The sequence below is a fragment of the Nanorana parkeri genome, unplaced genomic scaffold (assembly GCF_000935625.1).
Source record: "Nanorana parkeri isolate BGI_ZX_2015 unplaced genomic scaffold, ASM93562v1 scaffold1800, whole genome shotgun sequence".
NCBI lineage: Eukaryota > Metazoa > Chordata > Amphibia > Anura > Dicroglossidae > Nanorana > Nanorana parkeri.
In genome coordinates, this window is record NW_017308068.1 from 71,665 (window position 1) to 94,396 (window position 22,732).

The window sequence follows — 22,732 nt, forward strand, 5'->3', positions numbered from 1 at the left end:
GCTAAGACCTGCAGGACTCTAGACTTGCCAAGCAAATTTGCTACAAATTCAGAAAGTGTCAACTAGAACTTGTGCTGCGAGTGTTCTGCAAGTCTACAACTTGCCAGGAATATGTGCAGCAAGTTAACAAAATTACAATTTCACCCTGCCACAAGTTTGTAGCAAGTTATCCTTGCTATCTGGGTGTAGCTGCTAGGTTGAAGAAAAGGACCTCCACGGTAGAATTTTCTGAGATACTGCCGGTGCCACGAGCCACTCCAGAGAGACAGTGGAAGTTGAGAAAACTGAAAAAGTGGCTGCGGTACTTGTGTCGGAAAGAGGGCTATGGGTTCATGGAGAACTGGGCTGACTTCTCAATCGGTTACCAGTTCTACAGTAGAGATGGGCTGCATCTAAATGGGGAAGGGGCAGCACTTTTAGGGGAGAACATGGTTAAAAGACTGGAGGGGCATTTAAACTAGATAATGGGGGGAAGGGAATACAAATTAGTATAATAAACAGAGACCAAGTAACTACAGGAGCAATATAGAGGACTGTAATACAAGGGGGACAGAGGACTCACTCCAGTCAATCTAATTAGTAATGTATCAACCATACCGAAGTCTGATAAAGAAAGTAGTTGGGCTTCAGGAATGAGCAATAAAAAAACTCAAATCACTAGCATCAAAGTAAAATGTATGTACACTAGACATGTGCGATTCGTTTAGTTCCGAATCGAAATTCGGACGAATTTTCGGAAATTTGGATGCATCCGAATTACAGTTAAAACGAATACAAACTAATCGAAATTCGGACGAAATTTCGGAAGTTCGGAGATTGGGATGCATCCGAATTCCGAATTACAGCTATAACAAATGTAAACGAATCCGAATTCCCGAAATTCGTTAGCGATAGTCCGTTCGAAATTTTGTTTATTGGACGAAATTTCGTTAGCAGCAAAGTGACATTAGAAAAACAAATGTTTTTTTTTTAGTCTGCAGAAGATGAAAAAAAAAAAAAAAGCGTGAGGTTCCCCCCCAATTCATACCAGACCCTTTAGGTCTGGTAGGAATGTTAGGAGGGACCCTCCCCCAAGTTAAAACAAAAAAAAAAAGTGCGTGGGGTTCCCTCCCAAATCCTACCAGACCCTTTAGGTCTGGTAGGAATTTTAAGGGGGAACCCCAGCCCCCCCCCCCAAAAAATGGGAGGGGAAAAACATGGGGTCCCCCCTAACAGTCCTACCATACCCTTGATCCGAGCACTGGCCCGACAGGGCAGGGAAGGGGGGCGATCGAGCGCCCCCCCTCCCTGCGCCTTACTAGGCCACGTGCCCTCGGCATTGGGATGGTGTCTCCGTGCCGATGGGGACAAGGGCCTCTTCCTCACAACCCTGACCCGGTGGTTGTGGGGGTCTGCGGGCAAGGGGGCTTATTTGCATCGGGATACCCCTTTAAATAAGGGGGCACCCAGATGCCGCCCTCCCCCCTTGTGAATGAGTAAGGGGTACTTGTATCCCTACCCATTCACTAAAGGGTTAAATCAAATAGTTAGTAAAAAGTCCAGACTTTTAGATAAAATCCTTTAATTGAAAAAAAAACAAAGACTCAATTTTTGACTATTCCTTTAATTTATTTTTAAAAAATGGCTCCATTGATGTAATCCAGCGTCAATCACGATGCACGACCCCCGCCGAAATAAAAAAAAGTCCCGCTGCGCGACGACCACCCGAACTCGACGAAAACTCGCCGCAAAATGACATTCAGCCCGATAGTCAACAGATGGGCGGAGAGAGTCTTGACGTCACGCGTCACTCCGCCCATTTGACATTCTCAGCCGTCAAATACTACATAGCATTCGGAAACTCCCGAGTGCTATTCGTGAGTTTCCGAATGCTATTTCGGGTAACACAAATTTCGTCCAATAAACATTTGGACCGGACTACCGCTAACGAATTTTGTCCGAATCCGAATTCAATTGCAGACCCGAATCCGAAAAATGACTACTGCTAACGAATTTCGTCCGAATCCCACAACAAATTCAATTGCGGACCCGAATCCGAAAAACTAAATAACGAAAATCCAAATCAAAACTAAACTAAACTAAACAATTTTTTTGCTGGTGCACATGTCTAATGTACACCAATGCTAGAAGTTTAGCAAATGAATTAGTGGAGCTTGAACTTCTGCTCCTGTAAGAGGACTAAGATATAGTGGGAATAACAGAAACTTGGCTGGACAGCCCACATGACTGGACAACTAATGTGCAAGGGTATGACCTGTTCAAGAGAGAAAGGGTTGGTAGAAGGGTGGAGGGGGTATGCATGTATGTAAAAACACTTAACCGTGCACATACGAGATAACCTCATGACAGAGTTGCGATGGGTGTTGAGTGTTTGTGGTTAGAACTAGATAAGACTGATGCTAGTTGTAAACTAATTGTGGGTGTGTGTTATAAACCCCCGAACATAAGGGGGTTCATAACACAATTATAGACTTCAATTATCTGGACATTGATTGGTCAAATGGAACTTCTCAATCTATGAAGGCTGGCATTTCCTAAACCTGCTGTGGGACAATTTCATGGATGAGATGGTTGATGTGCCAAACAGGAAGAATGCTATGCTAGATTTATTAATTTGCAATAATGCAGACCCAGTTGAAGACATAGCAATTAGAGATACATTGGGTAATAGTGATCACAGGATGATTATGTTTAATGTTGGGTACAGAAAAGAGAAGTGTGTTGGTTTGACAAGAATGGTAAATTTCAAAAAGACAAATTTCGATAAGCTGTGTCATCTAGTATACGACACTAAATGGGACAAATTATTTCGATCACTGAACACTGACGAGAAGTGGGATTGTTTTAGCAATACATTACATAACGCTATTACCAAGTGCATACAACCCAAAACACAGAAATGGAGCACCAGCGGGTTGGACTGGAGTGTGTATCACAAAGACTGTACTGCTAAGGAATTGTTAGCAGAGAATGAGTGTAATGGTACTTACATGTGGATCCAGGAATCAGGATGTGGGCGGCCTGTGCGGAGGATCGGGACTCTCGTGTTGTCAATTGGTGTGCTGTTTGGGAGGATTCGTCCACCAGGAGGAGATGCTGTGGAAGGAGAGAGGCGGCTCTGTCCGTGATGTTGCTGGAAGAGTGTTGACTCTGGGCAGTGTGATGGAGAGTGGAACCCAAATTTGACGAGCACAAGCTAAACTACTGTGACCGCGGTAGTGAGGAACGGCACTCGGTCTGTGTCAGGTCAGCTGAGGGCGGTGTGCACGAGTCGGTGTGCGAGCCTAGCTGACAGATCCCGGGTGATCGGCTTAGTGAAGGGACAGGGGTGTAGTGGATGGGGGTGAGCAAGAGCGACGCATTTCGAGGTGTTTAACCTCTTTTTCAAGCTTAAGTAGAACAGTGGGCAGTGGCGGGAATCCTCCTCCGGGTTTAAAAAGAAAAAAGTGACAGGTGGGCGGAGCTAGTGGTCTCGCGGTTTTGACATTAGGAACGGGGCTGCTGGACACTGACATGTATAAGAGAACTTCGTGTGCACTGGGATGTTGTTTGGGAAAGAGAAAAGAACAATAAAGAACACTCACTGTATGTGTTGTTGTGGTGCTACTTGTAAAAGAGGGGGGGAAAAAAGGGGGGGGGGGGGGAATTGTAGCAATGGAAGTAGTATAATGATTAAAATTGCTTTAGTTGTACATTAAAAGATGTTACTTTAATAGAGGTGATAGTATAATTAAGAGGTATTTTATTCTGGACAATTAGAAAGATTTAAAAAAGGTTATTTAAAAGATTATATGTTGTGTTTTTGTTAAAATGATTAAAAGAATAAAAATCTATATCAAAAGAGCTGTTCTTTTGTGCGTTCTTTTTGGGGGCTTGTGTTTATGAACTCTCACTGAATCAAGGGAACTGAGTGGGTGGGGGGCGGAGATGTCACAAGGAGGGTCATATGTAGCATAAAGAATTTATGTAATGGTTAGAATTTCTAATTCTTCATTGAGTCCTGTTGGGGTGAAGGTATTGAGTCTGTATATCCAGAAGGTCTCTTGTCTACATAACCTCTGGAAACGCTGAGCTGGAGAAAAACGGGTGGGGATGTGTTCTATGGCGAATACGTGTAGATCCTGAATACGTTTGCCATGTTTGGCGGCAAAATGTCTGGGGACACTATGTTCACGGTCGCCATCGGCGATAAACCGCCTGTGTTCGCCTATCCTTTTTCTTAGGGTGCGGGTGGCGCGTCCAATGTATAATAGACCATGGATGGATGCCCACTCTATCCATCAATGTTGTCTTACATGCCAGTTCATCATCCACGGACAATCCACATTCACCGATCATCTTAATAGTTAACCCATTAAACAGTTTATTACATGTTCACACGACCATGTGGTCTATGGCCTAAAGTGCCCATGTGGTCTATTATACATTGGACGCACCATTAAGTAAGTGCCATTACACTCATTCTCTGCTAACAATTCCTTAGCAGTACAGTCTTTGTGATACACACTCCAGTCCAACCCGCTAGTGCTCCATTTCTGTGTTTTTGCGCCCTTTGTGTTCCTTTGTTCAAAAATAAAAGATCAACAACTAAGCCTGCATGGTTAAATAAAACGGTAAGACAACACATCAAAGAAAAGAAGTTGGCATTTAAAAAATATAAGATGGAGGGGACTGCATTGGCATTCTAGAGCTACAAGGAATGCAATAAGAGATGTAAAAATGAAATCCGGGCGGCTAAAATAGATTCCGAAAAGCATATCGCCACAGTCTGTAAGAAGAACACTAAAAATTCTACCAATATATAAACAGTAAAAAAAGGTAAGAAAAGAACAGGTGGGCCCAATAAAATATGAGAACGGGAGATTAATCACAAGCAACCGGGAGAAGTCTAAAGTATTAAATTCATTTTTCTCTTCAGTATACACTCAAGAAAAAGACAGATTTAATGGAGATAAGAATGTGAGTAGCTTAGTGCGTAAGATACCACAGTGGTTGGCGGTAGCCAGGGTTCAATAAAAGAGTTGTAGAACTTAATGCAAATAAATCGTTAGGACCAGATAAGCTGCACCCCAGTGTACTTAAAAGAAGGTTATAGCGAGACCATTATTCCTCATTTTCAAGAACTCCATAATGACTGGAAGGGTACCAAGTGATTGGCGTAAGGCAACGGTAGTACCAATATTCAAAAAAGGTTCTAGATGCCAACCTGTGAACTACAGACCAGTCAGTCTAACATCAATAGTATGCAAACTGATGGAAATGATAAAGGACTATTTAGTGGATTTTGTTCATGACAAATGGTATAATAAGTGATAATCAGCATGGTTGTAGGAAAGACCGTTCTCGTCAGACCAACCTGCTAACATTCTACGAAGAGGTGAGTAGAGATCTGGATGGCGGAAGGCCGGTGGATGTGGTATACCTGGATTTTGCTAAAGCTTTTGACGCGGTACCACATAAACGCCTAATACACAAGCTGAAATCTATGGGCATAGATGAAATGGTGTGTACGTGGATAGACAACTGGCTACAGGAACGTGTCCAGAGAGTATTGATAAATGGCTCATTTTTCAGAATGGTCTATGGTGGAGAGTGGCGTGCCCCTGGGTTCTGTGCTAGGCCCCGTACTGTTTAACTGGTTTATTAATGATATTGGGGAAAGTGTTAATAGCCAGGTTTCTGTGTTTGCTGATGATACTAAATTTGGGAGGGTAATAGACTCGGGCTTAGACATTACAGAAGGACCTGGATAAAATAGGGGAGTGGGCAACTATATGGCAGATGAGGTTTAATGTTGAAAAATCTAAAGTAATGCATTTTGGGGTTAAAAACAGGCAAGCGGATTACACATTAATGGGTACTAGGGAAGTCAGAAATGGAAAAAGATTTGGGGGTCATAGAAGACAACAGATCGAATAATAGCTTGCAATGCCAGGCTGTGGTAAACAAAGCTAGCAGAGTTTTGTCTTGTATTAAAAAGGGAATGTACTGTAGAGATAAAGCAATAATTTTCCCACTTTAAATCACTGGTTCGGCCTCATCTTGAGGCCGAACTGCAGAAAGGATGTCCCTGAGCCAGAGAAGGGCAACTAAACTAAGGGTCAGGCAGACCAAAGCTATGAGACAAGGTTGCTAAATTTAAATTTGTTCACACTAGAAGTGAGGCAATTAAGAGGGGACATGATTTTGATGCATAAAATGTTTAGTGGTGATGGTAACATCGGCAATAAACTTTTTACAGTAAACTCCATAACAAAGACTAGAGGCCACCACCTAAAATTGGTGGAGAAAAGATTTGAACACAAAGGGCGTAGGGGCTTCTTTTCAATTAGAGTGGTTCAATTTTGGAACTCGCTGCCACAAGTAGTGGTATCAGCAGAGAGTATTGATGTATGTAATTGTTATTTTGAATACCTTCCTCAGAGACCATAACATACAGGGGTACAGGTACTCACTAGATAACACAGGGACTCTCATACACATGCATAATCACACACACAAAGGTTGAACTTGATGGACCGGTGTCTTTATTCAACCTCAAATACTATGCAACATAGCTTAACTGGAAAGTGAGCTGAATTGGAGAATTTTTCCAAATCAGCTATTTTGTCCTAGGTTGTTCACTTCTCCTGTCTTCTCCGAACTCTTCACCCTTTGTTTATTATAGGTATTTACTGTATATAGCACTGACAATTTACACAGCGCTTTATATGTGCACATTCACATCAATCCCTGCTCCTGAGGAGCTTACATTCTACGGTCCCTATCTCACATGCATATGTACAAGGCCCAATTTAGACAGGAGCCAATTAACCTTCCAGCATGTCTTGAGTGCGGGAGGAAACCGGGAGGAGTACCTGGTGAAAACCCATGCAAGCACAGGGAGAACATGCAAACTCCTTTTAGATAGTGACCTGGCCAGGGTACAAACCAGGAAGACCCAGCCCAGGCCAGCTCTGCAAGGCAGAAGTGCTAACCACTATGCCACCGTGCTATTGATTATTTTATAAGCATATGTTTCTGGCTAATACATACATTTAATCATAAATTAAATGTTAAAGCTGGATTGTTAAATTAGAAAATTTGGAGTCCTGTGAGTGTTGAACAACAATTTAGTGTGCTTCTATTTGCAAGTATTATGTCCTTACCACTATTTTTGCCCGAATAGTTTTTTTGTATTAAAACAGATTTTTGCATTCTTTAACTGTATTTAGAAAATCATGAAACACTGGACACAATTTATTTTTAAACAGATTAAGTTTACTCACGTGCCCCATTGGTTTGATATCTTTCAGAAGTTGGACTGGGCATGCTGCTTCCAAGATCATTTACTGCCAGTACCCGAAACTGGTAGTTGACATATGGAGAGAGACGAAGCAAAGCAGAGTTTACATTACCAGGCACGGAGGCAAGGTTATGCCACGTGCCAGGCTGCAAACGATCCTCTTCAAACTGTACAACGAAACCTGTAGAATAAAAAATATTTTGGCAGAAGCAAATAGTGTAAAAAATAAAACAAATGAAATATATTAAAAGGAATGTGAGATATTTTAAAGGAAATACCCATAGCACGAGCAGGAAAAATACAGTATGTCTGCAGTATTCATTATTTTGCATGAAGTGGTCTAGATCAACATTTAGGGGTCTATTCACTAAGCTGCCGTAGGCAGCCGAGTGAATGACCGACCTAAAGCGAAGTGAGCCGAACACTGTTCGGCTATTCACTTCAGGCTGGTACGGCTGATTTCAGCCGTATATCGGCTGAAATCAGCCGTACATCGGGTGGCTTCGGGTCGGCCGAACATGCATTGCACCCGCCCTCTGCTTCTGTCAATCAGTAGTGGGGACCTGATGGAGAACTGCAGCAGAGGGCGGGTGCAATGCTAGTTTGCTATTGGCTATTGCAAATTGAAATAGCCAATAGGAATCTAGCAATGCATTCCTATGGCCAAAATTTTTATTTTTTTTTTCTATTCTGGACATGGCTCCGTGCCAGAATAGTAGAAAAAAAAGAGTAGAAAAAAATAAAATTATTAAACGATTGTGCGGAGCTAGCAATGACAGCTGTATACCAACAAGTTTGCTGTCTGGAGATCAGTGTCCCTGGTTAGCTGGTAACCAGGGACGCTGATCTCTCTGCAAATGGCCGGAGCCAGCCGTAAGATCACGGCTGGCTCTGCCCAGCAGTCAGAAGCAGGCTGTCGGCCGGCCAGCCAATGGCCGGCCGCTCGGCCAGCTTCGGCTTTCAGCGCGGCTCAGCATATGCCTTCGGCTTGACTGAGCCGCTCGGCCAAGTTCGGGGGCTTTACGGGCTATAGTGAATAGCCCGTACAGCAGCCCTTCGGTTCTACTGAACTGAAGGGGTCCTGGGGCCGAAGCTAGCCGAAGGATCGGCCGAAGCTACAGCTAGATCCTTCAGCTGGTTAGTGAATAGTCCCCTTAATCTGAACTAACCAAGCCCAGAACAATAACAAGTGTATTCAGCAATTTAAAGAGCACAATGTTTAGTGCAAGAGATCATTCACCAACCACTAGAAATTCATCTTTGATTTTACTCATTTATGCTTAAATAAAGCTTACATACACAACAGTGCATTAAGAAAATGTAATATTAGTCTCAGACCCAGTGTAGCCTTGAATCCAGTGTACCCAACAGAGTCAAAAACACCACAGAAGTGAAAGCCAGTTATTCTGTCAGTAGGTTTTTGGATTGTGACTGGCAATTACACATACAGATCTGAAAAGCTTGTAACACTAAGGGAGTATTTACCTGTTATAGGACTGTTATTTTCGTCACCTGGAATCCATGTAAGACGGACACTTCGTTCGGCAAGATCTGTCAGCTCCAAATCCATAGGTGGGTCTGGCTTGTCTATGTAGCAGAAGTAAGTAGTTACCAAAAATACTTAACACAGGATGCTAAAACATGATGCTACTAGTAACTGTGCAGGATACTTTCGTTGCTCTCTTTTACTATTTACCAAGTACATATGCAAGAGGCTAACCTGACTTAACACTTTTTGGTTATATAGTTTATATCATATATATATATATATACACATACATATATACACATATACACACACATATATATACTCATATACATACACACCACATACATATATACACACACAGGTATTCCTCACTTAACGACCGAGTTCCGTTCCTACGACCAGGTCGTTAAACGAATTGGTCGTAAAGTGAGGAACTCTATACAGTACTGTACTGCAATAGTACAGTACTGTATAGCGTTGCAGATGTACTATACCGAACAGCGTACTGTACATCGGGCAATGAAAATACGTAACGGGACCCGCGGTGAAGATCGGAGGACATCACTTCCGCCGGCGACGCGTCTCACTGACGCCGGCGCGCAAGGTCGGAGGTCGCTCGGAGACGGTGGTAAGTGCGAGTGGTCGCAAAGCAGGTAAGTCGTTAAGCGAGGATTATCTGTATACCAAAAAGTGTGAAGTCAGGTGTTAGCCTGTTACGTCCGATGGATGTCTTTGCATGTGTGTGCCAGTGTCTGGTCACAAATCCTGACATGCCACACAATGTGGCAAATATAAGAATATAGGTGGCAAAAGTGTACATGGCCTCCTAGACTCCGGGAACCTGGTTACCCTGCTTGTTGACCCTGAACCACTGACCCAGCACCAGTTAGGAGTGTTGTGTGAACACAGTAACTGTAGGAAGTAACCCACAGTGCTGGAAACCTTTGAAACCAGCCACAGGGACTATTGCAATAAAGTAGTTGTGTTCCCTTCACTGTTGCACAGTGTAATCCTGGGGAGAGATTTTCTACTGTTTGGAAAGTTGTGTAGTGGGGAGGAAAAGGCCCTTGAACCTGAAAATACCATAGGGGATCATTCTACGAGTCACAGGCATTGTTGTCAGGGGGCGGGGCCTCGTCACGATGGCGGACGGCCGCGTATAGCAAGCTCCTAACACTGGGCTCCTTCCAGACGAGTGGGTTCTGAGACATATCCCTCTGGTCTCTGCTTAGCGGCCGCGGTGTGTGTGGGGAGAGATGCTGCAGCATAGACGACCTCCTCTGTCTGCATGTGATGCCGAGCTCCGTTCGTCAGTCAGGTGAATAGAAGCAGCGAGGCAGCAGTGAGAATGAGGGGAGAAGAAAGCTCTCCCTGCTGGGAGGGGGGGTCTAGGCTCCCGTGCAGTATCAAGGCTATGAGGAGAAAGAAAGCTTAAGGAGGGGTACGCTCAATGAAAGGAGCAAGTTCCATGAAACAATTTCTTACTGCTCGTCAGAGACTCGCCTGGAAGCTCGCATGGAGGGAGACGTTGTGGACGTGGAGTAAGGGACCCATTTCTCTAGTACCTCAGGTAAGGTTGATAAGACTGTATCCCTGGAGGTATCATCCTGCTCAGAGTTGTCTGGGGAGGGAGAGACAGGAGGAAGTCATGCTTCTTTGGGGATACTGAAAGATTTTCCCACTAAAAAGAAATTAGAAGCAATGTTTCTCGTCTGGAAAATTCAATTAAAAATTAGCTCTCTATAGTTAGGGAAGATATCTCACATGTGTTAACAAGAATGGAGGACATTGAATTTCGCCTTAAATCAACATGCATTGGCTATTTAAGGGGTTACAGGAAAGTAACAATGCCCTTCAAGCGAATATACGCGCAATGGCGTATCGAGTAGAAGATCAAGAAAATCGAGGGAGTAGAAATAATGTTCGAGTCCGAGGGATTCCAGAATCTAAAGGGGATAGTGAACTGGTAACAACAATGCCGATTATTTTCAATAAGATATTGGGGAGAGAACCCATATCGCCCCTATGTTGGATTGGGTACATCGGTTATTCTATGTGAGAACTTATAGTCTAGATATACCACGGGACATTGTATGTCGTTTTCATTATTATAGACAGAAGGATGAAATTATTTAAAAAAATTGTGGAACTTTGAGCCAATTATATATGAAGGAGCATGTGTTAATTTTTCCAGACATGGCACAGGACACTATGAAAAGGAGAAGAGTTTTGCGACCTCTGTTGGAGATATTACATGCCAATTCTATCTTCTACCGCAGGGGGTTTCCATCATGCCTGATAGCCCGCAAGAATGGGAAATCAGCAGTTTTAAAGGTTCCCTGAAGATTTGGACACATTTTGTTCTATTTTAGAGGTGCAGAGTCCAGATATCCCACAGTGGAAGGATGATATATAGATTAAAATTACAATAACTTCTATTAGAGGGACATGTTTCTCTTCTTATTCTAGTAATTAATGATTATACTATTACTGTCCCCCTTTTGTTAATTTTTGCCATTTTTTTCCTTTTTGTGTTAGTTTAGGAAGGAGCCCAGCTTCTAGCCAGTACCCCCTGTGGTAAGGGTGCTTGTGTTTAATGCACACAATCGTGCAAAAGGCGCTATATATGTTTCTTGGTAAAGGTTGTGTTTGTGAGCAAGGGTTACGAATCTGACCCCACGTCCGCCCCCCCCCTTTTTTTCTCCCCAGGCCGATATTGTTATGTTTAAGGGATATGTTCTTACAGACTCAACCCAATGGCGACTCTAAAATATATGACTTATATAATGTAAAGGGGCTCAACTCTCCTGTTAAACGACATTCTATACTTCGAGAATTAAGACGGGAATCTGTTCAAGTGGCCTTCCTTCAAGAGACGAGACTCATTTCACAGCGGATTCTAAGATTGGTCTTGACACATAGTTTTCCTCAGTGGTTTTATAGTTATTCTGATAATAAACGTTCTAGAGGGGTGGCCATTGGATTGAGCAGAGGAGCCCATTTTGTGTTCAAGGACTTTATCTCTGATAAAGAAAAGAGATACCTTTTTGTCAAGGGGATTTTTAATAATAAATGTTTTACATTTGCTTCAGTGTATGTCCCCAACCAATATCAGAGTACATTTTTAGTGCGGACATTAACCTCTCTTTTGGATTTTCAGGAGGGTTCACTGGTGTTGGCAGGGGATTTCAATTTGGTGTTAGAACCTCTGCAGGTCTCCTCCTCAGGTCATACAACTTTGTCCTTTAAACAACTTTTAATAAAAAGAATTATGCATAAAGCCCAACTGGTGGACAGTTGGAGATTACTTCATCCAATAGAAAGGGATTATTGTTTTTATTCAAAAGTACATAATACATACTCTAGAATTGATTATATATGGGTGGATCATTGTGATATACCTAGTATTTGTAGTGCAGAAATCTTGCAAGTGACACTCTCAGATCACTCCCCAGTAACAGCAACAATTTTATTTGCACCATCTTTACCGCGACCGTTCAGTTGTAAGATAATGAAGCCTTACTTAGAGATCAGGGAATACAAAAGGAGACTGAGCAGGATTTAAAAGACTTTAGGGAAAATATTCTGTTTCTTCCTCAGATGTACTTAGGGGTAGACTGATTTCCCAGGGGACTAGGAAATAAATGGAACGTATGTGCAGGGTAAAAGGAGCTTCTAAATAAAATTAATAAATTGGAAGCCCTGCATAATTGCGCTCTTCAAATATCTTATTTAGCTGACCTACTTGCTCTAAGAGAGGAACTATGGAATTAATTGTTTCAGCAGACTAAATATAATTTTTCTTTGGTCTCAAGGCGATTTTACGAATGGGGGAATAAGTCGGATAAACTACTGGCAAGAGCCTTACGTCATAAGAGAACATTGCGTTTCATCCCTAAAGTTAAGTCTGCACAGGGCCGGATGGTTTATCACTGATAAAATTACCTAAAAGTGGCTGAAATCTAGGGGGGGCCTAGATTTCAGCCACTTTTAGGTCATTTTATCAGTCTTTGTATAATGTATCCGGGGAGAAAACAGGAGAACAATTAGACCTATATGTAAGAAGAAGATACAACAGTATTTATCTAAAAGGGTATTCCCTAAGATAGAAGTGGAGGCAACGGAGGCCTTGGAGGGAGATATCATTCTGGAGGAAATAAAAAAGACCCTGAGCGCGTTGCCGTTAGGTAAGAGCCCAGGCCCTGATGGGTTACCTGTAGCGTATTACAGAACATATCAAGAAGTACTTTTGCCTCATCTACAAGATTATATTAACTCATTTGTGCAAGGGGGACACTGAGCACAGGAAACTACATTGGCACATATTACAGTGATCCCCAAAATGGGAAAGGATCCTACGAGTCCGGCCAGTTACAGACCTATATCTTTGTTGAATAATGACATCAAATTATACGCAAATGTACTGGCTTCTAGAATACAGCAGTTCCTCTTGCAATTAATCGATCCTGATCAAACAGGCTTTATTCCGTAGAGAATACCGGGAATAGTATCCTGTATACGATTTCCATTATCCACTCTGTACGAAGAGGGTGGCAATATTTGCTGTTGCTCACCACGGATGCTGAAAAGGCATTTGATAGAGTGGATTGGAATTATTTGTTTAGTATTTTAGAGCATTTTGGGATTGGCCAGAGAATGATATCTAGAATACAGGCAATGTATCATTTGCCGATGGCTCAGATTAAATTAATGGTTCTCTATCACAGCCTTTTCAATTATATAATGGTCCCCTATTCTTTTTGCTCTTTTTTTAGAACAATTATTAAGTTCAATTAGGGAAAATCCTAGTATACATGGAGTATTGGTGGGAGGTTATGAACATAAAAGTTAGCAGCATATGCGGATATACTTTTTTACATCCAGCAACCACACATAACAATCCCAAATTTGTTGAAAAAATTGGAGATATTTGGCCAGATCTCTAATTTTAAAATATAAACAAATCAGAGATATTGAATATTAATATTCCTAGGGAAGTGGAAGCACAATTACCACCCCCTTTTTCCATTTAGTTGGCAGAAACAGTAGATTAAGTATTTGGGGATTTATTTACCTTCGTAGTTGTCTGATTTATATCAGGTTAACTACATTATATTGCCAAAAGTATTAGGATGCCTGCCTTTACACGCACATGAACTTTAATGGCATCCCAGTCTTAGTCCGTAGGGTTCAATATTGAGTTGGCCCACACTTTGCAGCTATAACAGCTTCAACTCTTCTGGGAAGGCTGTCCACAAGGTTTAGGAGTGTGTCTATGGGAATGTTTGACCATTCTTCCAGAAGCGCATTTGTGAGGTCAGGTACTGATGTTGGATGAGAATTCCTTGCCCCCCAGTCTTTGGTCTAATCCATGCCAAAGGTGTTCTATTGGGTTGAGGTCAGAACTCTGTGCAGGCCAGTCAAGTTCCTCCACCCCAAACTCGCTCATCCATGTCTTTATGGACCTCGCCTTGTGCACTGGTGCGCAGTCATGTTGAAACAGGAAGGGGCCATCCCCAAACTGTTCCCACAAAGTTAGGAGCATGAAATTGTCCAAAATGTCTTGGTATGCCGATGCCTTAAGAGTTCCCTTCCAGACAGAAGCGTGATTCGTCACTCCAGAGAACACGTCTTCACTTTTCTAGAGTCCAGTGGCGGCGTGCTTTACACCACTGCATCCGACGCTTTGCATTGCACTTGGTGATGTAAGGCTTGGATGCAGCTGCTCAGCCATTGAAACCAATTCCATGAAGCTCTCTACGCACTATTGTTGTGCCAATCTGAAGGCCACACGAAGTTTGGAGGTCTGTAGCTATTGACTCGGCAGACAGTTGGCGACTTCTGCGCACTGTGCGCTTCAGCATGCACTGACCCCGCTTGCCATTTGACGTGGCCTACCACTTCGTGGGTGAGTTGCTGTAGTTCCCAGTGGCTTCCACTTTGTTATAATACTACTAACAGTTGACCGTGGAATATTTAATAGCAAATAAATCTTTGGTAGGATAAATTTGGTAAAAATTAACATTTTGCCCAAATTTGTATTCTTATTCCAGATGCTGATATCCCCAAGAAATACCTATCTTTATTACAATCTGGGGTTAATAAATTCGTAATAAATTCGTTTGGGGCTCCGGTCATATTAGAATTTATTGAAGGGGAGACTGGGTCTACCAGGATTTTAATAAATATTATATGGCTGCTTCACTATCGCGTTATCGGAACTATTTGGGGCTAAAAGGAATTAAACTATAAGGCCTATACATACTGTTCTACATATTGTAACATGGGCATCCTGGAAGCCATCTTTGTTCTGTCTATCAGTATATAAGGTGAATTTGAGTTCATGGTTTCTGGACAAAGACTCTAACATCAGTGATTCTTAGAGCCTTAAAACACATACATTCCCAGGTTGTAAATTGTGGGGGTACCAGACAACAACGACGAGACAACAAGGACTGACCATGGTACCAGACTGTGTTAGAATGAGATTGATGGAATTGCCATGTCTCAAACTTAAGAACAAAAAGAGACTACCATGATTATTTTTTCTTTTTATCATCATAGTAAAAAGAGCTCACTATAAAAAGTTACCTTATATACAATATTATTATTTGAAAGAAATGGTATTAGCAATAATTTCAATTGTGTTATTATTAGTATTGCATGAAGCATCTAAATACTTACTTAATTGAGTTTTTTAAATATTTATGGTTTAACCTATATAGCTTATATATTGTGTCAGTGCGTGGCAATGCCACTATCTAGAATGGAAAAAGGGTCACCCAGGACTCTCAGCCAGAGGGGCTGAGCAGTTCCAGGACAGAAATACTTTTACCAGGAAAGAGCTGGCTTTGAAATTCTTTCCGGGTTTTCTAAATTATAACTGGGATCCTGGAACTGGGAGATTTCTCTAAGAGAACTGGGAGGGATGAGATCTCCAGTCCTGGGTCCATGGTTTAGGAGGGTTGAGCACCTAATGATTGCACACCTGTGCACAGCCCTTATGGAAAGGGTGCAGGCGGATGTTCAGGGCCCCACCTGTGAGTCAGGAGAACTCCACCCAGGAGTCAGAGTGGAGGCCAGTGCAGCAGGGAGTTGCGGGGTTGTGAGACCTATTGTGCAGGTTAGCACGAGAGCGTCTGGAGGAACAGACAGTGGCCTGAGCAGCAGTGCTGTGAATGCAAAGACAGGAGGCTGGATGTGCCTCTCTGTGATAAAGAACCCCTGCGAGGGTAAATCGCATCATTTTGTGAATGCTCATTTAGTAAAAGTGGGCAAGGAAGCCCTAAAAAGAAGTCCTAAGCGAGTGGATGCCTCCTTAATGCGCTCACCATTTGTGCTAACTTCCCCAAACGTCACAATATATATATATATATATAGTATATACTATAAAAAAATCAAATAAGACTTACAGACTTGCATTGTGAGAACACAGCCGCTGTGTAGCACTCAACAGTAGGAAGCAGAACCTACTGTACATAGGTATGGCTGCTGTACATATGGCTGCCCCATCTACATATATAACTGTAACCGATAAAACAAATATTTCTTTTAAAACATTACCACATAATAATACAATTCTTGCTGGTATCTTCTAAATGTAAAATTGTTTAAAAAAAATCTTGCTGGTATGTTTTAAATGTAAAGTGTTTAAAAGATAAAACGTATAGAAAAGACATTACAGTATATTACCTTTAACCACCTGAATACGGAAAAATGGCCTGGACAGGAAGGGGGTGTAAACACCCCGGTCAGCAAGTGGTAAAGAGCAATTCCAGACAAGTAAAAACACAAGGTGAGCTACAAATGCCATAATGTACCCTTTTCCACTTCAGCAAAAAATTCAGAGAACCACTCACAGGGGTTGATTTACTAACCTTATAAACACACCACGAAAATTTATATTTGTAATCAGTGAAAGAATGTGAGTTAACCACTGTGTTAGTAGATGACTTCATTTTCAATGTATATACAAAAGAATTGTTTTTCTTGCTCAGACTTTCTCAAGCTATACATCTCTTAAACAGACAGGAAGTCTGACATGTACTGTCAAAGATATCCGATTTATCCTTAATCTTTTAGTAGGGCTGCTTAAATTAGCGATTAATTTCTCGATCGTTAATCTTTTTGATCGATTAAAATGTATTTGATCGCTAATGAAAATACTCACCTCTCCGCCGGCTTCTGGTAGTCCTGTCGGAGATCCGGTGACGTCACGAACATCGATGTCACCGGACTCCTCCCCCAAATGGCTCCGTCGGCTAACGAAGGGAAGGGGGGAGGAGTCCGGTGACGTCAATGTCTGTGACTTCACCTGACTCCTCCCCCTTCCCTTTGTTAGCCGACAGAGCCACGTTACCACGACAACAGGAACCTCCGTCCCACGTCTGGGACGCCTTGGCCACCATCCTCGAGTAGACCGGCACTTGCGGCGCCTGTCCTGCGAAACTTCCGCCCACATCTCTCCAGCATCACCACTGCCCAGAAGGAACAATAAGGTCCCCCTTTACACCAACGGACCGGACATCTTGACCCCCGGCACTAGCAGATGAGACCGTCACCTCCCCAGCCCCGCACACCCTTTTTTTTTTTCCCCTCCTCCAGTGCATAATTAATCGAAATTAATCAATTAAAACAAATTTCGATTAATCGAACACGAAAATTTGAATCACTAACAGCCCTATTTTTTAGACTTAGGTCAGAGATCTCATGGAATAATATTGGAATTTTAAAAAGGAAAAAAAAAACAAAATTAATCCTAGTCCAACATTGCCCTTTTCAGGTAATTTGGAGTAAGGTGATATGAGCGTGTGACGTCATAATTAGGTTGAGATAAGATTTTAATTCTATTTATCTGTAGGCAATTGACTAGCCATATATATCTAACTAAACCATTTGGTCATTGTTAGCATCAAAATTAAATTGGAGTAAAATTTCTAATCGCAGTAGAAATCACCTCCCTTTCAATTCTAGTCGATGGTCTAGTTGTGATATATACATAAAAATAAAATAACTTAGTGGAAGTTTGTCTTTACCTTAAATAGATTCTTGGCTGATTAGCCAGTCCCGTGCACAGTATTGTTAGTTCATGCACAGTAGAAATGTGAACTTTTGAACATCTGTTGGCTGGGAGAAGTCACGCGTTGAATCTGCACATTATTTTGTTATATTCTGTTTAGCTACTGAGATGCTACTAATTGCATTCCAGGAGTCACTTAGTTTTGTTTCTTTAATATTTGAAATAATATCCTGTGGTTTTATTTTTATTATCTTGTTGATCAAAATTATTGAAAATTTGATCCATATTCTTTGTCACCGATTATATTTTGCACTGATTTTAGTTAATATCTAAATTTTTTCACATTATTGTTCTTATTTTGTCTTCACGTTAGCACAAAGAACTTGAGTTATTAGTTGAATTGTGAAAAAAAGTTGGGAATCGCCTTAATTCCAGATCCTGGCCTGTTTTCATAAAAACAAAACTGTTTATTTTATCAGAGTAAACATTCTGACAACGTATAGCAGAATGGATATCCCTCACATCTGATAAAAAAAATGGGAGTTATGAGTATCTATGTCAGACTAAATTGAGAACAGCATTGTGGATCCCGAAGAATTAAAGAGCCTTCTCTGGGGGAAACTTCACCTCTTACGTTAACAACTTTTAAAATATGGGATTCAATCTGTCAGCAATATAGGTGGTCTTATAATTTGCCTTTATTACGTTTGTTAGATCATAAGTATTTTATTCCTGGCAAGAACGATGGGAGGTTTCTTGCTTGGTTTAAAGAATGGGATCTTCAACTACACCATATCATTAAGAATGTTAGGATCATGTCTTTGGACGAAATACGGGAAAGATGGGGAACATATAGTTGGGATTTCTGGTGTTAGAGACATACAGCGCATTTTGTCAACTCTTTACCTGCGCCACTTAGAACACTATCAGAGTTAAATCAAGTTGAACAGGTGTTATCCAGCACTTCATCACAAAGACATATGGTATCCCGATTTTATAAGGCATTGATAGATCTCGCCACACATACCCACATTTCTTAGCTCAATGGGAGGGCGATCTTGGTAACATACTAACAGTGGAGATGAGAAATAAGATAATTCAGCTGTGCCATGCCCCCTCGATGAACTCAAAAGGTGGAGGAGAGTAATTATAAAATTACTAGCAAGATGGTATTTAACACCTTCTAGAATGGGGAAAGTTTATAAACATAACTCAAAAGGAATGTTGGATGAAATGTGGCTCAGAGAGTACATTGCAACACATATGGTGGTCTTGCCCAATTATTCAGGGTTACAGATTGCCCAGTAGGAAAATATAGGAGATCTCTGATTCCTTTTTTGTTGAATGGAGCAAAGGCGAATATTTCTAGATCTTGGAGATGCTTGACAGAAACGGGTATTCGCCCATGGTTCCAAATAATTGGCCATTATAGTGAAATGGAGGAGCTTACAGCTGCTCTAAAAATTCCTATACTTCAAATCAAATTTGGGCCAATTGGAATAAATTAAAAAAAACTCTCAGGAGGTAGGTGGAAGTGATGTCTGGTAGTTAATTTGGTGGAAAGTATATAAAGAAACTATGGGTTAGATACCAGGGTGAGGGAATAAAAACGCGGAGTGGTTTGGAGTTGGGCGCAATAGAAGACATATGGTGATTATTTTTCTGTAGAAATAGGAAATACAATCCTGGAAGTACAGTAGTAATCGGCCTTGCCTTTTTTTTTTTCTTTCTAGTCTCTTCACAGTGATTTTCACAATGATTAATATACAGTATCTAGTAAAATTATAGAATACATATATATAAACCCCATAGGGGGATATGTTGCATAATTATAATATCTCAGGGGTCTTTTCCTCTGTGTATCTGACACTAGGTTTGGGATGTTGGTTTATAATAATTACACTTTTCACAATGATTTAGATGTGGGCATTGAAGTATAAATAAAATTGTAAATTTAAGATTTCCCCCCTTTTTTGGGGGGGGGGGTTTCCCCCCTTTTTTTGTTGGGGGGGGGGGGGTTTAGAATGATGATGAAGGTTAATGTAAATTTTATTTATTTGTATGGTAAAACTGTTTGTCTAATGTTTTATGTTCTTGTCTTTATGTATTATATTAAATAAGAATATGAATAAAAAGATTTAAAAAATGGGCGAATGCATGCAGCGATCTAGGATGGCCGCGTTTTAGATCAGCTCCGCTCCACCCGGGCACACTTCCCCCACTATTTCACTATCTACGGCACCCGAAGCACCCCCTCGGCTGACCAGACACCTGCACCTGTTGTCTCTTGGGGAAGACGGGGAAGGGCAAGCAAGCCCGCAAACCTGACCGGACCCAGGAACCCGCGCCAGGGCCCGCCAAAATGGCGCCCGTCCCTCTGTCCACCTCAGATGAGGACAGGAGACATTCGCTGGGAGAAGATCCAGCACTGCAAGCCGATTCCTGGTCCCGTACTCTGCTTGGTCTCCGTACCCAGCACTCGGAAGCGGACACACAGCTGCTCACCCGATTCCACGGCATTGTCCGCAAGGAAATCTCCATGGCCTCCCGCAAGCTCTCAGCGGATCTGCTCCGCGAAATCCGTGATGTAGGCCGCAGGACCAGTGCCATCGAACACCGTATGGATGATGCCACCCTGGTCCTGGACGACCATAAACGTGAATTGTTAGCACTCCTTGAAGAATTAGAGCAGCTTAAGGACAAACAGGAGGACACCAGAATAGAGCACGTCGGAGCAATGTCCGCATCTGGGACCTACCAGAAACCGTCACAGATCTACACGGTTCCATGTTGGCCTTCTTCCAGGAACTGGCGCCTGACATTCCGCCAGACCGCATGGAACTAGACCGCGTGCATCATGCTCTGACTAGGCCGCGTCCTGATGGCCCTCCAAGAGATGTGGTCCTCAAGTTCCACTTTCGCTCCAAAGAGAATCCTCCAGGCAGCCCGCGATAAAGCCCCCCTCACCTTCCAAGGCTACGATCTACAGGTCTACTCGGATTTGTCTCCAACCAGCCTGGCGAAGTGGCGCGCTCTGAAGCCCTATCTTAAAATCTGTGAATGTCCGCTACCGTTGGGGATTTCCATTCAAGCTTTTCTTCACCTACCACGGCACCCCATACCAGGCTTCTACCACCCTCGCTCATTATTCCAGGAACTGGGCCTCGCAATCACGAAAGAGGACACCACAATCCGACCGACCTCGCCCCCCAAGTCTCTTTCACCGACTTTGCCTCACTCCCCTCCCTCCTTGGGGCCACCGAAAGCTTAACGCTCTCCTAGGACCCCATTCCGGATCCCCCGACACTTGAAAACTCACATTTTCCAGTCCGAAGGCGATGGTTGATTCTCTCTCATCAACTCAAGGCCCCAGTGACAGTGCTCCATCCTTAGAGAGCATCTCTTGAACCATACCTGGTTCGTATGATCTGGCTCCCTACCGCTGTGGTTTTATTACTCTGCCTGATGCGATAATGTTTTTTCTGCATGCTCTTTTTACAATTTAAGTGACTGTGTGCTGGAACCCGGTAGCCCCTTAGAGACCATCTCTCGGTGCACGCCAATACCGGGTTCGCATGGTCTGGCTCCCTACCGCTGTTGTTTTATCACTCTACCTGTTGTGATAATGTCTTCTCTGAATGTTCTTCTTACAATTTAAGTGACTGTGCGATGGAGCCCGGTAATCCACTTTACTGTAAGCTTCCCCTACCTACCTCCCCCCCTTTCTCTTGGCTCCCACCAGTTGCCTTAGCTTGATGCAACCTCGGTTCATTATATTGATCTCAACCAACTTGGCAGTATCCACCTTGAGCTCATTGGTTCCCCAATGGCTTCCATCCCACATTCTGTTCTCAGGTAATGTCATAATGTTTTCCCTGCATGTCCTCCTAAAAATATTCTCAGGTACAGTTCTGTGCATGTTCTTCTTACAATTTAAGTGACTGTGTGATGGAACCCGGTAATCCACTTTACTGTAAGCTTCCCCTACCAATTCAGTTGCTGGAGAGAAGCTGATGAAGCAGATCTGTGCTTCATCAGCTTCTTCAGGGGGATCCTAGGTGACATTAGGGGTCTTGGAGACCCCTGATGTCTCCATAAAGAGGACCTGCCGCATCTTTTGCTATCACATAGGGGGCTAAGAAACCCCTCTATGTGATAGCAATAAAGTTAAGTGAAAAAGAAACCAAAAACAAATAGGGGGAAAGAAAAAGCCCCCACCCATACACACATGCAAACATGCGCATACCTGCGAAAATGACATATCGCCGCGAACTTCGCAGTGAGAGCAATAATTCTAGGGCTATCAACAACTGATAAACACTGAACTGATGAGCTGTAAAAGCTTTTAAAGCGTCGCCTATGGTCAATTTTGGGTATTGTAGTTTTTTGCGATTTCGCGGGTGCGCGCAATTTTTAAGCATGACATGTTTGGTGTCCATTTACCCGACGTGACCCCGTCTTTTATATTTTACCAAAAAATTGGGTAATAATAATTGTTTCCTAACATAATGTAAAAAACACTTTTTTTCCCCCAAAATTTTCAGTAAATTTTCTGAAATATAGAAAAAAATAAAAACCCCAGTGGTGAATAAATACCACCAAAAGAAAGCTCTATCTGTCCCCAAAAAATGGTATAAAATTCATTGCAGTACAGCGTTGCATGATGGAATAAATGTCAAAGTACCGCAGCGCTGAATACTGAAAAATGGCCTGGCAAGGAAGGGGGTCTAAACACCTGGTCTTGAAGTGGTTAATGCAACTTTGGTTCATGATATTGGCCTCCACCAATTAGGCAATATCCACCTTGAGCCCATTGGTCCCCCACCGATTCCCATCCCACAGTCTGTCCTCTGATAATGTGATAATGTCTCCCTCCCTGCATGTCCTCCTAAAAATGTAAGTGCCTGCATGATCAATTTATTTTACTGTATGTTACAAC

The 22,732-nt window shown here is 42.4% G+C and overlaps 1 protein-coding gene across 14 annotated transcripts in view; it reads right to left on the reverse strand.

Annotated features, from left to right (window-relative positions):
- NFASC (neurofascin) overlaps nt 1-22,732 on the reverse strand; it is a 189,042-nt gene that overhangs the window by 68,683 nt on the left and 97,627 nt on the right. For all 14 annotated transcript variants that reach the window (XR_001942046.1, XM_018571666.1, XM_018571659.1 and 11 more), the window contains 2 exons: nt 8,771-8,872; nt 7,269-7,466 (listed from right to left, as the gene is read on the reverse strand). Coding sequence is in view for 13 of the 14 variants with exons in the window: in XM_018571666.1 (XP_018427168.1) it covers nt 7,269-7,466; nt 8,771-8,872 (300 nt within the window). In the remaining variant the exon portion in view is untranslated. The remainder of the gene's footprint in view (nt 1-7,268; nt 7,467-8,770; nt 8,873-22,732) is intronic.